The sequence below is a fragment of the Ixodes scapularis genome, unplaced genomic scaffold (assembly GCF_016920785.2).
Source record: "Ixodes scapularis isolate PalLabHiFi unplaced genomic scaffold, ASM1692078v2 PGA_scaffold1__304_contigs__length_218370807, whole genome shotgun sequence".
Lineage (NCBI taxonomy): Eukaryota > Metazoa > Arthropoda > Arachnida > Ixodida > Ixodidae > Ixodes > Ixodes scapularis.
Genome location: NW_024609846.1, coordinates 195,369,922 through 195,393,269, shown reverse-complemented (window position 1 = coordinate 195,393,269; position 23,348 = coordinate 195,369,922). Strand labels below are relative to the sequence as shown.

Sequence of the window (23,348 nt, the reverse complement as noted above, 5' to 3'; positions counted from 1 at the left end):
AGCAATTCACCAACTCATATGTCCTTTTCTATGCCGCAACGATGAAAAAACAATAAAACATGTCTAAACACTGCTTACGTAAATATTCATTTTGGGCATGGTGCGGATAATCTTTTCATTACAGATTGATACCGCTGTTTGAATCTGGGGCTTGTTTTGATGTGCTTCTTGAGGTGCCTCTGGCTATTGCATACACACACAAATATTTGCATGCCGTCTACACCAATCTCTATATTATGCCACTTGATCAAGCTACGCACTCTACATTGATAGCAAATACGGTGCAGATGCACATGAGCATGCGTTGTCAGTACAGATACTAATATTTGATCGCCCTTGTTATTGATGACAACAAATAGCAAGAAATCAATCAAGCGATATACCAGGCAGTCAGTCAGTCGAATGACTTTATTTTAGATAAAAACACAAATATTCAGTTCCTTTGTTAATGACGTTTCACTCGCTGACGTCTTCCAGTCTCCACTTCCCTAATCCGTCATCCATACACTTTCCAGACCTTCCTCGCGTCGCTTGTAATTTCCCTGTTCTGATGCTTCGGTACCTCTAGCTGTCATAGCATTGAGCATGGAACTCTTGTTTGACTCGCTAAGAAAAGTCCCTTTCTTTCGCCAGCAGAGTGAGAGCGTCCTTATTTCACAGCGTTCCTGGACAGCGTTCGAAAACTTCCTGTGGGCCTTCCCTTTCCCACTCACCTTCTGTTTACGGTTTCGCAGAGCGAGTGACCTTTGGGAGTGACTAGGCAGACAACTCCCATTAAATGTCTCTACTCCACAGGTGCCTGAGGAGATGGGAGCGATTACAACTTCCAGCGCTTTCACCTTTTCTTGCGCCTAAATGCTCTTCGCGATAAGATGCGTTGTGACCATAAACTGTAGATAAAGATAATTGCTATGTTCCCCTGCCAGCTCTTGTTTTCGTGTGTGAATTATCTCTAAAGCTTATAAGAATTGAGCCGATGTTTTTTGATGATTACAGAAATACCGGTACCCGTTTTAGTTATTCAAAGGTACGGAGGTAAGGTCTCACATTTATGTTTGGGCAGCAGTGGATCGGCAAGATAGAAAGGTCTCACGGCCTTTATCATGTTTGAGCATAATACAGGTATGCGATTCCATTTCAGCTACTGATAACTGCTTTGCGTTGTAATCTTGAAAACGAATTCCTGTTCTAAGCAAATTCAGCGTATTTAAAAACATTAGTGACTTTCAGTTTAGATGGTATATCGTGCTGTATCTTATAAAACTTTAGATGATATCGTTGTTGATCTCAGAGATTGTGTTAGTGTCGATCATCATCTTTTATATTTGTTTGTAAAGGCAATTTTCAGCAACAAGTAAGCAGCGTTCCGGGTGATGGTTGTAGTAGAGGTGTGCGTGGTCGGCCAGCAGGGGAAGGAGTCGTTTGGGGTGGCGTAGGTGGAAATCACCCTTTCCTGCCATTTACAGCCGGATCATATTACGGCAACTTTTCTTAAAAGGTATTACCCTCGGAGATGTGCATCACCGCTGGGGTACACAATATTTTCATCTTGAAATTCCGGCATCGTGAATTCATACTCTCGGTGTCCTCGATACCCGCAGCGATGAACGACAAGCCACCGCGATGATCGTAAGTTGAAGCTTGTGCACACGGGAGGACATCGGGTTGCCCATTATTGCTTGAGAGCACAGCGGCACGCGGATGCACATTGCCGTAATGATTCGACACGTCTTTGTAAAAAAGTCACTATTGAACACCGGTATTTTGGGGCACGCCGGGAGTTGCATCTGAGGGGACCTCGACATCGAAGCCTTTGCTGCGCGTCTTCTCATAAATTCGCAGAGAAAACCACAAAATACCGAGGACGAGGACTACAGCTCCCAAGCTACGGATCATGTTGTCATAGCTGCCGATGTTATCTCTAAAGTGACCTGCAAAGAAAGAAGAAAAAACAAATTGAAGACGTTTACAATTCTCCGTAATGCTGAATTAGAACGCAGCTCTTGAGGAGGAGTAGGGGAAAGTATGGAAACGAGGGTATTTCCCTCCTTCTCCCCCATGCTCTCTCCTCCTCCCCTTCTCCTCCTCTCTTCCTCCTACACCTCTCCTCCTCCTTCGCTTGTTCTCCTCCTCCCCCTCTTCTATCCTCCTCCTCCCTCTTCCCCCTCCCTCTCTCCCCCTCCTTCGTGACGTGACTGGTGACACTCGTGACGTCACTCGTGGAGGCCTCCTGAAGGTCCTGACCTTCACTGTGAAGATTGTGACCTTCGACGTGACCTACACAAGTGGCCTTCGTGAGTCACTCGTGACCCTCGTGACGTCACACGTGACGTCTCGTGTGACGTCATTATGACAAACGTCCCATTATGTAACGCGCGGTTACGCCGACGTCGACGGCGAAGCCGCTCAAGCTGGAAACGGGCGCCTAACAGCTGCGCTTTAAAAAGAGTTCCAGTGAATGAAAGCCTCGAGTCTGGTGTAGAAATATGTACGCCATTTTGCTCCGAGTCTGATCGCAGCGGACGCTACAATCCCATGGAACCAACCAAGCAGCATCAAAAGTGCATCGTCACGGCGCTTCACCATTTTTGTGCGTTGGGTCTCAACGAGTAAATCAATTAGGCACTGTGAAGGCGCCGCAATCCTGCGGTTTTTACAGCTTGATTAGTTTAGTCGGGGATAGCAAACCAGCGGAAAGGTTCTGCGCCATGACAATGCAGTTTTGGCGCTGCCTGATTAGCTCCATTCAGTCGTAGCGCCGGCTGCGGTCGACTCTAAGTGAGACGGTATATAAGGGTTTTGTTGTCATTCCTTGGGTTTTGAATCATTGAATTCTTAACATTACATAATAATTGAAACATTCCTATTTAAACTTCCTTTCTTAATTTTTAAGTTTGCATATAAGCTCTCAATTGCTTTCCCACTGATTAAACACAAATCTTAAAGTAAAAACTAAAAAAAAATCGTCTGGATTTATGTTACGGCAGATGGTGGCTTGCTACAAGCACTGAAGAAAATTTAAGCAAAAAAGTTTGATCATTATCTGAGGAGCTTCCCAGAAGATTTGGCTTCAAGATAAAATGTCAAATTTAAAACTAAACAAAAAAAGTTTTAAACATAATTTGTGATGCAGGAAGTGGCAGTACCATGCTCTTAGTTGTATACTTCGATACAGAAACGATAACCTCTTCAAATTTAAATTGTTGCTCTCGAGAAAGGGAATTTATTTATTTCATAGTGAAAATAAGAATACTTTGCCAATTCTTTAGCGCGCAGCTACAACTGGTAGCATGTCTGAAGATTTTCAAACCTTTTTAAGTTATAAATTGGAGTTTAGTTTTTTTTAGGGGCGAAGCTCCTTAGGGGCTAGCCATGTCCGTGTGTCCGTCCGCCGTCGGGAGCACGTGCTCCTGCTCGTGAGCTCTCATGCTCACGGGCATGTGAGCACGTGCTCACGTGCACTCGAGCTTGTGCGCATGTGCTCCCGTGCTCGTGTGGGGCAAAAAAACAACAAAAACAACCGCATCTCCACGTGGTGAATGATGTTGATTGGGGCGAAGCTCTGGTGGTGCTTGTCTGCGTAGACGCTGAGCCGCAGCATGCCAAGCCTTTCGTTCGTTTTCCTCCATGTCAGAAAGAGAATGTGTGGTATGGAACGTGGTTATATACGCGTTTGAGCATTTGACCGCAGCGTGACATTGATGAAAACGAACGAAAGGCTCGGCATACTGCGGCTCACCGTATACGCAGACAAGCACCACCAGAGCTTTGCCCCAATCAACATCATTTACCACGTGGAGATGCGGTTTTTTTTTTTTAAATTTGTGGTCTGTAATGCTTCAAAAAACAAGGTTGAATGGTTGTTAAAACATGCCAGTACGAATGGATAGTATAGATGCATCAAGAATTTTGTAGTGACTTCTCTCCCGCAAAGCACTTTAAAGAGCGAGTACATGCAATCTACGGAAGAACTCTGGAATTGACGACGCTGAAAATCCGTCTAGGCCTAGCAAGAAACAACTAACGCTATGGTAACGAGCACGATCAAACATTAAGCTCAGTGCCAGTGCGCAGACTGCTTTTGTCATGAAGGTAGGAACACTCTCAGAAAAAAGGTGTATTATTACACCCCTTGTCCCATATAATACACCCCAAAACTTCAATTCGACGTACAGCGCCCCATAATCGAACAGGCGGCCCCAAAGTTTACGAGGGGGCTTGATAGCCGTGTGGTACAACTCATTAAGATAGCTGATGTACGTATTATTGACTACAAGAAAGATTATCGGAGTTTTCTTGGCCCTACTGCAAAAACTTCATGTTTTCTTTGGTCTTTGATACGTACTTTAGCACTTTAATAAGTTATATCGTACCGTTATCAAGCCCCTCGTAAAATTTCTGGCCGTCTGTTCGACTATAGGGCGATGCACGTCGAAATGAAGTTTTGGGGTGTATTATATGGGACAAAAGGGTGTAAGGTGATACCCTTTTTTTTTTTGAGGGAAGCCTCTGGAGATGACATGACGCTACCAGAAGCTTCCTACCTACACGATTTTTGTATGCTCGAACCTGTTATTAGCCTCGTCATTCGCCGATCTCTTTGCCTAGATTGCAGCGACTGGTTTTTTCAGATGCTTTGTGGGAGAGTGGTCGCTCCCAATTGTTCACAGAGCACCCGCGGTGCCCAATGAGAGGCTCACCTATCAGAAAGGGCCTTGAGAATGCAGTGAGACCCGCCACAAAGGATATACAACCAATGGCGGTTGGAATGCGCTCGACGCCGACAGCGTCACCGAGGACGACATTGAAGAGCACCACGGTGTTGCCGATTGCGTAGCCCACTAGGATGGACATGAACATGATGCCTTCGTATGTAGAAAAAAATGGCAGAACCTAGAAAAAAAAGCGACGCAGTCACGCATAAGCGATCTGTTCGCGTGATTTCGACAAGCAAAACAATAGACGATTACGTATATAAACAAATGCTGTAGCCCTGATCGGTTAGTAGGTGTAGCGGCATTTTTAACTAAATATTAAAGGTGCATAGAATGGAAATGTGTGATCATGGAGCAAAAAGAGTGCATACCACACAATTTATGAACGGGATGTTTCTACTCCACGCGTACACCGTTTCAGGTTCTTGTTTATGAATAACCTCCACAAGAAGACAGGAGTCATGCCGGCACGTAGCCAGGGGGCGGGGGCCCATGGGGCCCGGTCCCCCTCCCCCCCCCCCCCCCCTCCGAAATTTTCCATTTTGCTGGGACGTCCTCTGCCCCTCCCCCTCATACAGCATTTTGTCATGGGCAGGCCCCCTCCCGAAACAAAATCCTGGCTACGTGCCTGAGTCATAGGCATTTACAATTGGACGATTCGCTCGTATCATTGGTGGCCACATGATCATGTATTCATTAATAATGTGAGATATAATTGGGATGATGAAACTAACACTCTGGTTTAGGTGTTCCGACTACACTGCCCTGGCCGCTACCACCGCCCCATATTTTGATGGTCGTTGATTCGGCCGCGGTTTAAAAGACGGTTTAAGTAACAATCTTTGTGTCTTGAATGTTAACGCCAGAAGTTTAGTAAATAAGTTTCATGTTTTCTGTAACTAATTTCTTCCCACTTTGCTCACATTATTGGAGTCACTGAAACATGGTTACATGATGGCATATATGACACCGAAATTACACCCTCTGGTTTCTGCGTGGTTAGAGGTGACAGGAAGTACGGCGTGGGCGGCGGCGTCTCACTTTTTTTAAAGTCCAATATTAAATTACAGTAATACAGGATCCACCCAAGATTGAATCAGTGTGGTGCAGGCTTATGTGGAAAATAGATCTTTAGTTGCTGGCGTTGTCTACGGCCCTCCCAGCTCTCCCATTGATGAGTTACACGCTTTATGTGACTTTATGCACGAGAATAACCTGTCTTCTTCCAATTTATTATTAATGGGTGATTTTAATTTACTTGACATGCAGTGGTCGCCCTCTTCGTTATTTGGTCCTGACGTTCAAATATGTAGAGAGTTATTGCACTTCTCGTTGTCATTTAGTTTAAAGCAGATTGGTCAGGAGAGCACGAGAGTGTCGTCAGTTGTAGATTTCGTCCTTCTTAGTATACCTCTTCTAGAAAACCGTTTGGAGTGTGAAGTCGTTGACGGTATATCAGACCATTAACAAGCTTTGTTTCTGTCGCTTATTCTGTCCCTAAAACACGTTTTGTTTACCACACTTTTCCTGATTTTAACCGTGCCGATGAGGTGTCTATAATTGACTCATTAAGATATTCCTTTGAAGTGTTTTGAACAACTTAGTATTTCCAGTGACATGAATGTACTCGTTGCATTTTTTTGAAGGCTTGGTTACATCGTGTATCAAGCGATTTGTGCCACTCAAAGCTGAAAACAAATAACATTGTAACTCTTTGGATAACAAGGGAAATATTGAGTTTATCGCGACGTGTCGGCAAACTGCGGCGTGGAAAACGTTGTGCTGACCCGGTAAAGACTGCTCAGTTTATTCAAGCTAAAAAGTTAAAACTAATTCCGCGAAAAACTTCTATTTCCGTGTTATATTGCAAAACTTAATAAAAAGCACCCTTCGAAAATTCTTGAAATCTATTTTACCAGGCAGTAGGACTGACTTCAAACTCGTTTATAATTAACGACGTAAGTATTATGAACGCGCTGACAATCGCTACGGCGTTCAATACATATTTTCTGTCAGTATTTACAGTTGATAGTTTTGAAATTCCTCCTTTTACTCATGTTTCGCAGTCTGCGCTCGACATAGATGTGAACGTTCGGGGTGTATTAAACCTGATTTTGAAGTTAGATACTAAAAAAGTCCTGGTCCTGATGACATTCCTAGTTCATTTATTGTCCGGTACTCCCTTTGGTGCAGTCGGTATCTCACGGTTATTTTTCAGAAATCACTGTCAACGGCCACAGTTTCTTTATCTTGGAAACTCGCAAAAATCATTCCCGTATACAAATCTGGCAACTCACAATCACTGTCAAACTACAGACCAATTTCTATAATGTCAAATTTATGCAAAGTTTTGAAACATATTGTCTACAGACATGTTAGGGAGTTTCTCGAAACGAACAATACTTTATGCGATTTTCAACATGGCTTTCTACGCGGTTATAGCACTACAACATAACTAACAGAATTTGTTCATGATCTCGGTCAGTGTCTTGATATCGGTAATCAAGTTGATGCGATATTTATATATTTGTCAAAGGCTTTTGACACAGTTCCTCAATCTAAACTTCTACACATGCTTAACCTAACTCTCAATAATCATCACCTGGTCAACTCTATATCCAGTTTTCTTTCTCGTCGGTAACAGTTTGTCTACTTTAACTCATCCAAATCTAGTACAGCTGATGTATCATCAGCTGTTCCACAAGGACCAGTTCTTGGACCGCTACTCTTCTTGTTATACATCAATGATTCGCCACGCTATATTTCCAGTAAGATACGACTTTACGCTGACGACTGCGTACTATATTACGTGATAAACTCCTCCGATGACCATAAATATTTTAAAAATTATTTTGTGAATTTTTGTACGTGGTGTAATACGTGGCAAATGAACCTAAACTTTCGTAAAATCGTTTTTATGACCCATTCTAGGCGTTCATCACCTTCTGGGTTTAATTATTCATTTGACGGGTTATGCCAGAAATAGTTTTCGAATATAAATATCTTGGCCTCCTTTTCATGCCAGATTTATCTTGGTCTAATTACATTAATACGACATGTAACAAATCTCTTAAAAAGCTTGGATACCTGCGCCGTACCTTACGTGTGGCACCTCAAGGTACTAAGCTTCTGACATCTAAAACTTTCGGATTCGCCCAATCCTCGAATATGGTTCTACTATTTGGTTTCCCTACAAACAGTCCGATATAAATAAAGTCAAATCAGTTTAAAAAAATGTGTACGTTTTATTTGTCGTCGGTATGACAGAAACTTTTCTCCTTCTTGTAACCTTTCCGTGTTTGGCCTAAGACTTCTTTCTGAGCGTCGTGGTATTCAGCGCCTGAAGTCTTTGTATTTCATGATTAACTCATCACGTTTTGACTCTTCTTCTCAAGCCTACTGCGACCCGGAGGCACCAAGAATTAAACATTTTACCTTTTCATCCTCGTACTGATACGCTTAAATACAGTTTTTTTCCTCACACCATTGAACGCTGGAATCTGTTACCAGGAAACATCCGGTCACTAAAACCAAATGAATTTTTGTGTGCCGTTGACAGTGGTCCGTAGTGATGTCTGGACCGTCTCTGTATAACTCCCACTCCTGCCGTAGCCCCACTGGGGCTGCTATATGTATAAATGAAAAAAAAAGCATGCTGTTTATGCTGTACCGGTACTGATCTCAAAGACACTACACACGAGAAGGGGGAGGAAAGTCGGGGGAGGATATTTAGAAAGAGAGGGAGGGAGAGAGAGAGAGAGGTGTGCCGAAGAAGAAAGGGCTCTAGGGGTGAGGAGGAAAGTCGGGGAGGTCCCCCAGGGATTTGTTGTGCGTACTTTTTGTGGGGATCGAGGTCTTTTCCCCGAAATGGTCCAGGCAGAAAATGCCCAATGCCTTAGAGGACTTGGAGATGGGATAGGGTTTGTTTCTTTTGAGTTGCCTGCAACAATAAACATTTAAGCAGACTACAATAAACATTTCAGCGCCTTACGTTTATGGTTTTGATTCCGTATATCTGCTTTCTTAGCATTTTGAATATGGGGTTGTTTCGTTATTTCATTTCTCAACGTGATTTATTTTTTCGTCGGGATTGGGTAAATCCAGAGTACAAATTTATTTCCCAGACATCCTTAAGCCCATCTAAATCTGCTATAACGTCCAGAACACTGGAAAGATGATATCGCATCCCAATTTGTTTGTTAATCAGTAACAATAAGCGACCAGCGTTTAGTCGAACATTTATTTGTTTGTCATGAAGTGAAGGTCTCCGCTTTACGAGTCAGCAAAGTACCCGCAACAAATCTCCAGGAGACCTCCCCGACCGCAACGTGATTTCCTCTTTCCTCCTTCCTCTCGAGAGTAGGTTGACACCTCTGAGACCAGTATCCGCGTTAAGTTACCTTTGTATAATTGTCACTAATTCACGTTTATTTTATGGTAACATCTTTGTGTACATGAAAGAGAACGGCGCCTTTCTTCCCATGTTGGGTGAATTAAAGAAAGTTGTCACAAAAAGGAATTGCTCACCTGCATGCACAAGCCGAAAGCCGAGCAAGACAGTCCTAGGATGGTCTTGTTCTCGAGGATTCCCTTGTCAGACACCCAGCCGACACTCAGTCGTCCCACAATGTCCGAAGTCGCGAAGCCCGAAAGCAAATAGACAGCTTTGTCCAGTGGCACGTGTCTGTCTTGCGCGAAGTCCATTAGCACCGTCATGAAAGCCATGTTGCTGTAGGTCACGAACACGTAAGTGAGCCCCATTAACAAGGACACCCGATTCACAAGCTTCTTCTTTGTGACTTCGACGTGCTGGTACGTTGCAATCGATACATGATCTTCCTCGATGTCGTCTAGTTCCGGAATGGTATTGATGGCGTTGCTGTGTGCGGTTGGCTCATATATGCAGTAGAAGTTGGAAAGAGACGAACGTGTCGATGACTGTCGTCGTAAACTTCCTCTGTGATGCGAATGGTCTTCCGGGGCCTGAGAACCTTCGCTGGTGCGGTGCTGTCGCGGCCAGACGGCCGTGGATTCGCCGGACGCAACACTGTCCGACCTCGGTTTGTTACTACCGTCGGTCGCACGTGGTTCGGGCGGTTGCTGACTTATACTCCTCTGAAAGTTTCTTTTTGGAAGCTGATATTGGGAAGCAACCAATTCAGTGCCATCTGCTCGGCCCGAGATCATCGTCTCTCTTGTGGAGTTTGGGGTTTCTTCGCGAATTCCATTCTGCAAGCGTAAAAGAGTGCCATGTTAAAACACCATCCGGCAACTTCAAATGCCCACATGAGTAAAGCAAAAAAAATGCCATGGAGACGTCCCAAATACTTTCCAAGGAGGTGAACCTCCTAAGGTTTAAGGCGCAGACCTTGAGGTTGGGGGGGTTGACGCGGTAGTCAGAAAAAATAAGTTTTGGAACAAATTATTTTTTTAAAACTTAGGGGTATGCATTGTCAGTTTTCACAGTGCAATGGGAAGCCAAATTATACTGCCGCTTTTTACAGTGTTGAAGCTAGAGTTGACACTGCGCTATTAAATTCAAAGTGGTATTCGCAGGCGCCCACTTAAAACAAAATAACGCAATACGGACGCCAGTATTGTAGAGATCTATTATACCACATTGAGGTCACCTGTATGCTGATATCCTTCGACGTGCCATTACTTTGTGGTATGACAGGAAACATTGCGTCAGTGGACGGTCCTGCCAAGAGCTTCAGATCTGGCACGAATCCCTTGTTTTCCTGGGGGCCTCCGTTGGACAATATCTGTTTTTGCTTCTCCACCCGCTTGGCTTTGAGCTTGGCTTTTCTTGCCTTGACCCTCCATGGAGGGGAGCGGATGAAGAAGGAAAAGGCCACGGCGTTCATCATGAGGGCCCCGAAAATGAGGAAGCATCCTCGGATGCCGAAGACGTCGTTGCAGTACTTGAAAAGCACGGGAAACACAAAAGAACCCAGACAGGCTCCCGTGTATATGATGCCGCTCGCTCGGACCTTCATGCGGTCGAACCATTCGTTGAGGCAGACGGCGTTGGGTGTGATGGTCATCCCGGAACCTATACCTAATGGCGAGGGGGAGGGGGGGGGGGGGAGGGGAGGGCGGAGGAGAGATGAGGTGTCAAAAGCACAAAAAAAACACGCCGAAGACACTTAAAGGGTACCTCCGCCGGATTTTTGAGCTACCTAATCAAAGGGCATCATCTGAATGCGGATGAGTTCCTGATTCCGAAATGTTTTTTCATTCCCCGAGATTCTTTCTAGTTAGTTAAAAAAGAAGTGATGTTTTGTCCGCTACCGAAACCAAAACATCGTTCTCCTCAGTTTTCCCCCGGTTTTCTCCGTCATCTAAACGTGACGTCACCGGCGGGCAGCGGGGCGCGCCCCTCACTCGGTTACGCTCGCGCCCGCCTTTCTCGCGTCAAACAGTGAGAAAACCTACGCGTTTCTGGTATCTAAAGTTGATAATAATCTCTATTTGAGCAAAAGGCATGACCTTGGCCTAATTCTGAACTCTAAGAAAGTAAAAAAAAAAAATAAAGGAAAGGGTTTTTTGAGAAAACTGTTTATGCAACTTGGTATACGCTCGAATCCCGGAGAAAAGCTCACCGGAGAAAAGCTCACCGGAGAAAAGCTCACCGGAGATAAGCTCACCGGAGAAAAGCTCACCGCGAAACCGGCGGATGCGGAGAAAAGCTCACCGGCCATTGAGCGTATGCGGAAGAAAGCTCACCGATATTTTTTCTTCGTTTTATATGGTGGCTCTGTGATTATGCGTAACATATATCAATTTATTGTAATTAAAATTCGTCAGCTATGTAAAAAAGAAAATGTAATTTTCTATATTTGTTAAACTTTTTGGGTATACTGCTCCCAAATTAATAATTGTGGGCGAGTGTTTTCTGTGGCTTATTTTCTTGGCAACTAAAGCCTAACTGGAAGCTTTATAAACTTGAAGAACAGGAAAAAGTTCGAAAACTTAATAAAGTCTGTCTAAGGCCTAAAAATCAAAACTGTAGATGCCCAAAATTCGAAAGTGCATGCGGAACAACACTGTGCCTGAAATTCTCTTTAAGCTTTTGTTAACGTTTGAAAACAGCATAAAACAGTCAGTAGGATATCGAGGCTTCTTTCTTCCACGGACAAGCACGTTTTCCAGCCGTTCGTGCTGGTGTTTCCACACGTTGCGTTTGTGTAATAGTGCCCTTCTACAGCGAACCACCCATGACCTTCAGAGCTGCACACTGGCACTGTTGTTACTCGTGACCTATATAAAATGTAGTCTTCTGTAATATAGCGAATAGGGCGAGTTGGTAAGCGTTATATATGATGAAAACGGCTCAAACGACGACGACGGAGTGAGGACAACAAACATGACAAGACGAAGCTGTTCTCGAAACTAAAGGTTTGTTAGTCAAATTAACAGGAAGAGAACAGCGTAGCCACCACTGACTACATCAACAAACGCCTACTTATATATTAGGTACCGCACAATATTTGGAGCTGAAACGTTTCACACACCGCTATTCATATTAGCTCGCAAAAAACGAACCTCTTCATCTGGCAGAGCTACCGACGGCGCACCCTCAGCTGTCAATAAATTGTCGTCTCTTTCACCGGTGTACGATGTTCTGATTATATACTTGCGGCTTCATTAATATACAGAATGGGAGATTACTAATTTAAGAGGAATTGGTAAATATGCACAATGAACTTCAAGAATATTACAAAAGAGATGATTTATTTTTAATCATGATGAATGCGAATCGTGTTAAATTGCCACGTTTGACGCAGAATCCGCTAAGTTAAAAAGGAAAAAAAAATGGTGAGCTTTTCTCCGCATATGCCGGTTTTGTGTTGAGCTTTTCTCTGGTGAGCTTATCTCCGGTGAGCTTTTCTCCGGTGAGCTTTTCTCCGGTGAGTTTTTCTCCGCCGCCCATACGCTCAAGCCACGGCTCCCAAGTTTCGTAAAATCGCTAGCAAATCCGTTCTACTTTTATCAGAAGCTGACAGCTATGCTGACGAAGAAAGGTCGAAGATTCACGCGACACATTTTTTGACAAATTACCCAAACACCAAGGAGAATGCTCGGAATGTGGGCACATGTGCCCCACGCGCTCGCCTTATCTGAAGGAACGCGTCATTTGTATTATACTTTCTTTAGAAAAGTTACTGTTGAAGACGCGAGCACGTGTAACAACTCTTGTAGCATGCATATGCTCCATGCTGCGTAAGTAATTTAGCAAAATTCCTATAGACCATTTCAAAAAAGCCCTTCTCTGGTCGATACCATTTTCAGCGTACGTGCGTGTGGCGCGTACATTGCTCGACTTCCAAAGCACCAAACATCCGCGTGCTAGACTGTGCCCACCCGTGCCACAAGCGCAACTCGAATGCCATTTACAACGAATGACATTTGTGTGATCGGCGAATCAGCTCGCAATCTGTCGCGCGCTGATTGACCGTCCGCTCAAATGTCATTCGTTGTAAATGGCATCTGAGTTGCCCACGTGGCACGAGTATAACAAATGTAGACTGTGATTCTCGTGAATATTGAAATGCATAGACTGAAATGAAAGGCATTCGAGTAGGACTGATGGAAGGTTCCTGTTTATGAAGATCGCGCTAAAATGGAGACTAAAAGAACTCCGCAGCCACCAAGGCAAACATCAAGGTGCAGTGAAAGGCGTATAAAATACACGAATACACTATTCATTTTCAAATAAAGAATATTTGCTTGAAAATACAGTAACACGTGAATAACGAAAATATACCATAAAATGTTTACTTAAAAATAAAATAGTAAAATTTTCCCAAAGAAAACTTTGTACTGATAATTTTCATTTTTTTTTTCCTTTCAGAGTAGAATGCAACGCGCTCAAACACTCTTCACGAGTGCACATGGGAAGAGAATAATTCTGTATACAAATTTTTTATAATTTAAATTTTGTTTGGCACAGCCTCCATCAGCTCTATATTTACATGCCTCCTCTCAACCACATAAACATTTTAAAGTCTGAAAGTATTTTCAGCCTTATATAACGTTTCTCCGCAGTATAATAAAGACGTTTTCCCACGTCTTCTGCGAGAGAATATTGCGCGTTAACCATATCCAAATCCAGGCAACGGCTCTATTTTATATTAATGGAGCTCAACACCTGCTCCCTAAACCTCTGTAATACCAGACACGAAAAGCAATGTGCCGAAATTCACATCTATACCTCAGACTTGAACTTTGCTTAGACGTCTCACCTCTCGTCTTCAACAGATGGGCCGCGTGAGTGGAACTCCGAGAGTAGCCAGAGCTACGTTCTATGTCTAAAACGGATATGTTGTTTATAATAAAAAAAAAAAAAAAAATCTTGAAGCTATTGTGAGCAACAAATGTGACTACGCCAAATGTCCACCATAGTGCTAGAATGCGCACCATTTCTATCAATACTATTAGTGCTTCTCTTTGGACGGATGTCGTAGTGATCATAGCCGACTTGAGTCTGCGCTTGCCGCTCCTGAAGCTGTTCCAGCTGCTGAAGGATACTCAACTCGCGGCACGCGGCTATAAAGTATTCCGAGCAAAAATGAGAACGTCTTATGTGACACCAGATCTCTCGGCGCACAGCTCGCGCAAATGAACCTTGACGTGGCTCAACCCTCTGCTGCCGGGGAATGCATTTTCCCCCCATATAAACAAGAGTAAATAAGAAGCTTTTCCCCGCGTTGTTCCTACAGTCTCTCGCGGAGCGCGAACTGTTACCCATTGCAAAAAAAAGTTCAACCTTGAAGCTGTGAAAGATAATCTCTATCGCTGGAGCCCGGAAAGCCGCTTCGCGTCTGCCCGGGTCGCTCGTCCGCCTGCCCGCCGGTGACGTACAGGGGCGGTGAACAGTTGGGAATTTTCATTGTTGACAGTAGAGAGTCGCCTCCTGAAACCCTCGCGACCGGTGTAACTTCAAGATTCAATAAATTTATGGAAAATTTGTCCTTTGATATATAATGTGGGCTACCAGTTGAGAAAGGGTTATTGACGTGGTATGCAAATTTTCAGTCAAATCGAAGACTATCCGAAATTCGACGGAGTTCACCTTTAGGGCTGCCTACGCGTAACAGTGCGAAGGCATTCCTACACGAAGCGCATTCGTACAGGCAGCTTGCCACGTCTTCCTTTTGCACACGGCACTCTGGCGGTGACATCCCGCTCCCCCCTGCGCAGGTGCAGCTTAAGAAACTTTCAAATATAAAGAACTCACACAAAATACCATGAAGACGCACTTGCACCGTGCTCGTTTTCTTATTTTGTTTTCCTTTGTTTTTTATCCACGAATGGGTCGGTGCAGCGTCGTCAGTGTGAGTGACGACTCTGGTTCCGAGTTCTTGCGATTCAGTTACTGGCCGTCACCTTAGGGCTACGCAGTTGAGCGGCAGACGCGAGCAACTAAGCGGATTGAGGTTCTTACCATGGAAGACTCCCAGGAACACCGAAAGGTACAGGATGTTGGGAGCAAAAAAGCAGAGCATGATCGACAGCGACATCATAAAGGTGCCGATGATAGCCACCGGGCGGACGCCGACTTTTCTGACGATCACGGCAACGAAGGGACCTAAAGTCGGAAAACGAAAAGAAATTTGTTGGATTAGTCACAGGTCACAATAATCTATTATATCAAAAATAAAAGTGCTGAAATGAGTCCAGTAGCGTGCCTCAGGTTTATACATAAAGGATCTTAAAAAATGTTCTAGTTTAAAATAAAAGTACTCAAAATTGCTTGGCAATTTTATTCTCGCCTCTCCAAATTGTGAAAAAAAAACGACACAACACCTCACTTTTATAAACACAAAAAGTGTTACGTCGGCCAGTTTTCTCATGTTTTTTTTTTTTTTTTTTTTTCATTGCGTAATTTGAAGATCGGTTTCCACGTTTACGTTTGAGGGTAACAGACAGCGTCGGAAACGCTTGTAAGCGCTTTCGACGAGGAAATACACTGACGCACATGCGCCATCTCTCAGGCAATCTTAAAACCCTTGAAATTTTCGTATAGCTAAACCGAGACTATGTGAGTATTGGCGATATCATATTTACGCATTACCTATGACCAATGGTCGCTCAAAACATTGCCATCCTTATTTCAAACACACAATGAAATTATACTGCTAAACGCAAAGGTAAATGCGTGAAGAAATCTTGATGACTCCCGTTGACGCGCTTTCCAATTAAGTCACTGTGGCTTATCGCTTAATACATTAGCCTCTTAAAGGACACATGCAAAGGAAAAAAACATTTTTTTTAGACAGCTTAGATGGAAAAAGGATGTCATAAAACGATTTTACAACGAAGAAAAAAAATTTTTAGAGCTATATTTACGGCGCTATACGAATTTGTAGTTGGCGCTCGCGGGAGCCGCCGCTGGTCACGTGGTAGGCCCGCGTGCCGCCGCGCTGCGTCGCCGCCGCAAGCTGAGCGTTGTGCGAACGCCGCTTCAACGCGTTTCTCCACGCCGCCGTCGCCGCCGCCGCACAAGTTCGTCTGATTCGGGGCGCCGCCGCCGTCGTCTGGCCGGCGCACAGGTCTATCACGTCTGCTTGCGCTTTTTCAGGAGTTTCCTTTGGGCTCTAAAAGTTATTTATTCACCTTAGTTTTTTGTTATACTTCAAACAAAGATGAATAAGTTACTTTTAGAGGCCATAGGAAGCTTCCGAAAGAACGCAAGCACCACGTGATAAATAAAGACCAGTCACGTGATAAATACAGACCACTTTTCCGCGGTGCCCGCGGGCGCCAACTACAAATTCGTTTTGCGCCGTAAATATAGCTCTAAAAATTTTTTTTCTTCGTTGTAAAATCGTTTTATGGCGTCCTTTTTCCATCTAAGCCGTTTAAAAAAAAATGTTTTTTTCCTTTGCATGTGTCCTTTAAAGCAAAAACAGAAGGTGTGAGTGTGCTCCGAGAGAGGTTTTCGAAACGTCTATATTCGACCTGGAAGGTATTGTGGAGCTTTATGAAAAATAAAACACAAACGTGCGTAAAAAAGAAACACTAAAAAAAAAAAAAGTAAACACAGTTCAACTGGTACCCCCATGAGAGGCCAAAGTAGTTTTCTGACGCGAAATTGTCAAATCTTTGAGTTTGGTTCTCGCTGTTTTGTTTAGGCTCAAAGGCTCTACTGGCAACACTGAAAGCGAAAACGTTTTATGGCGTCAAATGAGTGCTGGGGTAGCACACTTGAAGAGGATGGAACAAGATGCGCGACACGCTATGTCTCTTAAACGGCCTGCTCGATCTGCAAGTTTTACATGTGACGTCACCCCACTAGAAAGCGCGGAAAAATTTGAATGTTGGTATGGCATCACCTTAATTTGTCGTTTTGTCAATACCTATTTTCAATCTAAATGCTGGGGAGTAGAAATCCCGGGTATTCCGAAAATGCAGTCAGTTCGGGTAGCTGAAACGGCCACCTTTAACCGTCATAAATTCTTCAGATGGAGTACAAAATACAGTTCCACTTTATTTGTATTTCGCTGCGGGTCGTCATTTTCAATATGTATTTACTCTTTAGAGACATAGGGCATTTCGTCATTGAAAAATTCGTCGCGGTGACAGTTTTTCTGACTATTGAAAGAACTTTGTTTTACGGTGCCATTTGTCTAGTGCTCGGCAGATATGTCCCAAATCAAATCAGGCTCGATAGACACAAATAATTGTAGTCTCTTAGAATAGCTGGTTGAATCGCTGTTACTTTGTCAAAACACGCTCTCTGGTTTCCCGGGACTCCAACACAATCCGGGTACGAGTGGTCTTGCTAACTAATCGAACGACAGCAGCAAATATGCAATGTCGTCAAAATGAATTTATTTAGAAATGGTCAGTCTACCCTATAGATGCATCTACGCATAGCGCCGTAGAGTCGAAAGCAGTAAGTGCTGGGCTTTCAAGCGCGCTATGGCACCGACAAGGAGTTTGCAGTCAATGATTTTTTTTTAAACATATCATTTTTTATACTTTTTTTACTATCGTGCCTTTTTTTTTTCTTTTGTAATCTAAGTAAGACACATTTTTCATCCTAGACAAAGATGCTTCCGGCACTGGCATTTCTTCTTGACGATAACATTTCCGAAGCTAAGATTACAAGGTTTTCTGGAAGTCTTCTGTTCCGGAGGCGATCGTGGTGTGACTGGTGTCTGACTGCTTTGAGGACACGTACAGTCTTTTTCAAAAGTTTAGAGCCCACCGCGCTCGCGGCTGGAGCGCTGCGAAACTTTGGAGAACGAAGGGAAACTTGGCTTTCGCGTCGCGCTCGCCTTGGTAACAAAGTGGCACAAAATAGCGAGATCCCCTTCGCTCTAAAAATCTCGCAGCCAGCGAGCGCCGACGAAAAGAGCGCCGCCACACGGGAGTGAACCCGCTTTGGCGACGAGCGTGGTGGGCTTTAAAGGAGCTGTGCAACGATTTTAACGTTGAAGGAATTGGCATTTTCTGCTTTTGATATTGTTCACTGTGTCACAAATGGCAGAAAACACACCTCTTTTCATCGCAATGTTGCGATTCCGCCGCGTAATAGCGAGGCAAAACTTGGAATATTTCCCGACCTGCAGCCACGAGCGGCGGCCATGAGAAACAAGCGGCGTGACGTCACTTGGGTCGTTGTAAGAAAGATAGCAAGTTGTGCGAATACCTGCTCGATAAAAGGTAACTCTTTTTACAAATCTTGTCGTTCCAACATATATATAAATGCGTCAACACCCTGGTATCATCGACAAAACTTTTATTATACGGAGTTTTAGTGGCGCCATCTATCCTAGGTCCACAAAACCGCGAACAGCCGCCAGAAGCCGGAGGGGGAGGGGGACAGCGCCACACTGGCAAGGACGGGTGGTCACGCGGTCGGCAGCGGATGAGTTCTCGCTGCTCGCTGATGGCTCTAAAGAGAGAACTTTTCCGGAACTCCGCGCCTACTCTAGTGACGTCACTGTGCACGTGACCCGGAAGACGATGCACGAGTTGAGAGGCGGCAAAAACCTGGATCTTTTTCATTTTTTTAAGTAAAAACTAGGGTATCCAGGCAAAATCTGTTTTCTGTAGTTCACTGCAGAAGTGTCAGGCATCAACTTCCACAATTATTTAAGCAAAGCCCTGAAATTGTTGCACAGCTCCTTTAAACTTGTGAAAAAGACTGTGCACCGGATGACCGCGTCGGAATTCCGCCTGCACGGCACGGTTTCATCTCAAACTGTGGTCTGTCTACGAGTCGACGCTTGACGGATTTTCGCGAACGTACAACAGTGTGGAGGCATGGCACAATGGGCCGCACGTAATTCTTGATATGTAAGTGTTTTTGTTTACTCCAATTCGTGCGTTTACACTCAAGTGATGATCATTTAATGGCCATAATATTCTTTTGGAGAGAAACGTCAGTTGTGCATCACCGAATATCTGGAGGTTCCTGGAGTCGCTCAAGAAAGAGTGGGCACTGGCCGATATGAATTTAAGAGCTGCAAGCAGAGTCGTCTCGACAAGAGTGTCGAAGAAGCTAGAAGCAAGGGACAAGCACCTTCGAGTTACTCTTTGACGCTGCGATGAAACCGACAGCACAGACACCCTCGAGGCGTGCGCCCGAAGCACACCTCGAGGCGTGCGCCCGAAGCATTTTACTATGAGTATTCGCGACTCCAGCGACCTATAGGGGGCGCCACCACCAAACGAACATGGCGGCTGAGTCCAGGTCGCGTCGGCTCGGCCGGGCCGCCTCAATGGGTGGCGCATTCAATTTAACAAATTTTATTTTGTTGAATGCCCAATTTTATGGGTATTTGAACTGAGACAGTTAAGTGTAACCGGTGCGCATAAACTCGCCGGGCATATTTTTGTTTTGCCGGTGTTTTTTTGTTCTTTTCATGTCAAACTTTCGTTTCGGAGACCTCGATCAAAACCGAAACTATGGGCTCCGGAGAAACGGTAATAGACTCTAATTAGTTTTGATCATCTAAATAAAGCGGCGAGGGCTACAAAATTGTTCCACCGAGAGTAATTTTTAGCTAACCCGCATGCCTCGACCATGCGACTCATCTGTCCGCGAAATTGAGCTTTTGTGCCTGTCCGCTCCAGTCGTGTGCTCGGTCAAGAACACAGGCTGCAGGAAAATTACGAAAATTAAGCAAGCGCTTCTTGAGCCAAGGAGCATGTTAACCCGCTGGCGCCCCACTAAGCAGCTGATACTCGTATTTCAATTCAGGTTTTTGTAGCAATCGAGAAGTCATTTTGACGAGCGGATTATGTATTATATTACCTACTATGTCCCACTAAAGCGATATTAGTATATTATTCGGGTTGAGATGTGAACTTAGTTGACTAACTATTAGGTGAACTGCTGAATAAAAGGATATTTGACAGACTGAGGGATACTACTTAAACTTAGCCAAATGGTTCTAGCCGGTAGAACGGAGACGAATGCGGACAAACTGAGGAGAGTCTTCATCGGAGATTCACTCAGACCTCTCTGCATTGAACTTGACTTCGAATCCTGAACGGATAAAATGAGTATTTTTTTGTGGCCGGTCAGCCTGAGCAATGTAGACGTATATTGCTGCTGGCTTCGACAGGGGTTATAATATAAATATTGGAGGCGCGATAGATCCTAATGACGTGACAGCTTCTAACTTTGCGAGACGTGTCCCCCACCTTTTGAAAGCAGATAATTTCCCTCATTAATCATATGCAGCGAGCAGGTTTTCTGAATTAAGTAATTGCGAAATTAGCTCAACTCCTTCAATGTGGTCTTTTTCGGCGAAAAGCCGCCAAGATGAATAGCCATCGCACCGGCCGGCGTTAGTGGCTCAAATTAACTTGAAGCTAATCGAGCACAACCAAACTCAAGGAAAGCAGCTATCGAACCTTCCTATTCACCTGACTGCAACATTGTTGTTCCCTCCAGTGAAACACTTCGTCTGTCGACCTCAGTCCACTGTTCTACACTCTTATAAAGAAACCACTTATCAGTTACCAAGCGGTCGTCACTTTGAATGTGATTAGAGACAGACGAGAAATTAAAATGTTTTTCCGTGATTCCTCCTCATCCAAAAAATTGAAAGCACGCGACCATGTGTTGTGGAGTAAACGGGCTTTCAAACACGTGATGGAAAGAAACAATCTACTGAGGCTTCACCACACTAATGAACGCTCAGGCAAACTTAAGAAATTTTCGGACCTTCGTCAAACTACATTGCTCGCCCCCGCGCCGACAGCAGGTGTCCGCGAAAGCCATCAGAGACGCGGCGGGGCGCGGAGCGACCTGGACCAACTGGTTCCCGGTTTTCCCGCTTGGCGGCGTCCGTTTTGCTGGAGTCGCGAATATGTATCTATGGGGTAGAATAACCATTTCTAAATAAATGCGTTTTGACAAGCTTGTATATTTGTCGTTTTCTTCCTGTTGGTTACCGGGACGACTTGTCCCTGATTGTGTTGAAGTCCCGGTTAATCAAACAGCGTCTATCGAGAAAGAAACATCGATTAAAGCATTTACTATAAGAGACTCCGAACCTTTTTGCTTCAATAAAAGCAATGTGCTAGGTACTAGAAAAATGGCACGGAAAACCAGCGTCCTTTCCATAGTCTGACGAACTGTCACCGCGACAAATTTCCCCATGACGAAATGCTCTATGTGACGAAGTTACCAATTGACCTGCTACGAATTGTCTTTCGACTAACAGCCCGTCGCCTACGTCCTGGCGCGGCCTGCTTGTCAGAGAGCGAAAGGCCACGGTCGCCGTGAGCAGATGAGAGCTTTAGGGCAGTTCATACGACAGTTCGCGGTCACGTGCGCTTCATTCGGATGCTCTGACAGGCACGCCGGGAACACCTAGCACTCGAGATTTGCCCGAAGGGTGTAATGTGACGCGATTGGTCCGACGAAGCAACTATTCCTCTTACACTCCGTCGTTTATTTATTTATTTTTTTTTAAGGATGCGTTTCCTGTGTGCTTTTTGTTCTTATTTTCGCTATCGCGTAGCACGACAGCCTAAATTTCATAATCACTGACGAGGGGAGAACAGCAGGGAGGAGCTTCAGTCGTCTCAACTGCAGCGTGAGCTTTCTGCCTTCGACAACGCTTCGTGTCTTGTGATTGCCTCCTTTATACTGACAAAGCGTGGCAGATCACTACGAGAAGCGGCCGCCGAAACGGAAAAGGCGGAGTGGCACACAACGGAAGAGTGGAGAGCCACGTGACTGGCGCCCCGCTGCGGCGAGACGCCGAAACACACTTCTTCCGATCGAACAAGTGAGTTTCGGGTCTTCGCCACTGCAAAAGCTGTGCGCTGACGTCCAGGTTAACCGAGAAATAGCTGTTTGAAGCCACGATGTGACGTGTTGGGCTAGTTGGTTACATCTTAAGAAGAAACAGCGGCAAAGAAACTCGGACAAGAGTGAAGGAGAAGTGGCTCTTTGATGCTCTGTGCTACCAGATCCTCGCGCTCCAAATCTGCGACTGGGCACTCTATGGGTCCGTCGTCGGACTGCCAGGATTTGTGAATATAGAGGAGACTATGGTCTTGTGCACAACGAGCGCTTGCTTGCTTGCTTGCTTGTATTTGGATAGTGTAAAAGTATGGTTAATTACTATGTAAAGTTGCCTCTCAGGTTTGGGGGTCTAACAGACGGGCGGCGGAGAAAAGCTCACCGAAGAAAAGCTTACCGGAGAAAGGCTCACCGGAGATAAGCTCCCCGGAGAAAAGCTCACCGAAAAACCGGCAGATGCGGAGAAAAGCTCACCGGCCTTTTAGCAGATGCGGAGAAAAGCTCACCGATTTTATTTTTTTTTTAACTTAGCGGATTTTGCATCAAACGTTGCAATTTAACATAATTCGCATTCGTCACTTCATTAAAAATATGTCCGCTTTTTTGCAATATTCTTGAAGTTCATTGGGCATATTTACTAATTCCTCAGAAATTAGTAATCACCCATTTTGTATATTAATGAAGCCGCAAGGGTATAAAATCAGAACATTTTACGCCGGTAAAAAGACAACAATTTATTGACAACTGGCAAGGTGCCGTCGGTAGCTCTGTCAAATAAAGATGTTTGTTCTTTGCGAGCTAATATGAATAGCTGTGTGTGAACCGTTTCAGCTCCAAATATTGTGTAGTGCCTAATAAAAAAGTAGGCGTTTGTTGATGTAATCAGTGTCGGCTACGCTGTTTTTTTTTCTGTTAATTTCACTAACAAAACTTTAGTTGCGAAAACAGATTCGTCCTGTTGTGTTTGTTGTCTTCACTCCGTCGTCGTCGTTTGAGCGGATTTTATCATGTATAACGTTTGCCAACCGCCCAATTCGCTACCTTACAGAAGACTACTTCTTATATATAGGTCACGAGTAACAGCGGTGCCAGTGTGCAGCTCTGAAGGTCATGGGTAGCTCGCCGTAGAAAGGCACTATCACACAAAGGCAACGCGTGGAAACACCAGCACGAACGGCTGGAAAACGTGCTTCTCCGTGAAAGAAAAAAAGTTTCGATATCCTACTGACTGTTTTGTCCTATTGTCAAAAAATTAACAAAAGCTTCAAAGAGAATTTCAGGCACCGCGTTGTTGCGCGCATGCGCTTTCGGATTTTCGGCATTGTTCTTCAAGTTCATAAAAATTTGAGTTG

At 44.5% G+C, this 23,348-nt stretch overlaps 1 protein-coding gene across 1 annotated transcript in view; it reads right to left on the bottom strand.

Moving 5' to 3' along the window:
- Positions 1-390: 390 nt before the first annotated feature.
- LOC8031149 overlaps positions 391-23,348 on the bottom strand; it is a 33,819-nt gene continuing 10,861 nt past the window's right edge. Inside the window, exons 3-7 of the mRNA XM_029993607.3 lie at positions 15,166-15,309; positions 10,346-10,776; positions 9,243-9,944; positions 4,701-4,893; positions 391-1,931 (exon numbers count right to left, since the gene is read on the bottom strand). Of these exons, the coding sequence (XP_029849467.2) occupies positions 1,747-1,931; positions 4,701-4,893; positions 9,243-9,944; positions 10,346-10,776; positions 15,166-15,309 (1,655 nt within the window). The 3' untranslated portion in view covers positions 391-1,746. The remainder of the gene's footprint in view (positions 1,932-4,700; positions 4,894-9,242; positions 9,945-10,345; positions 10,777-15,165; positions 15,310-23,348) is intronic.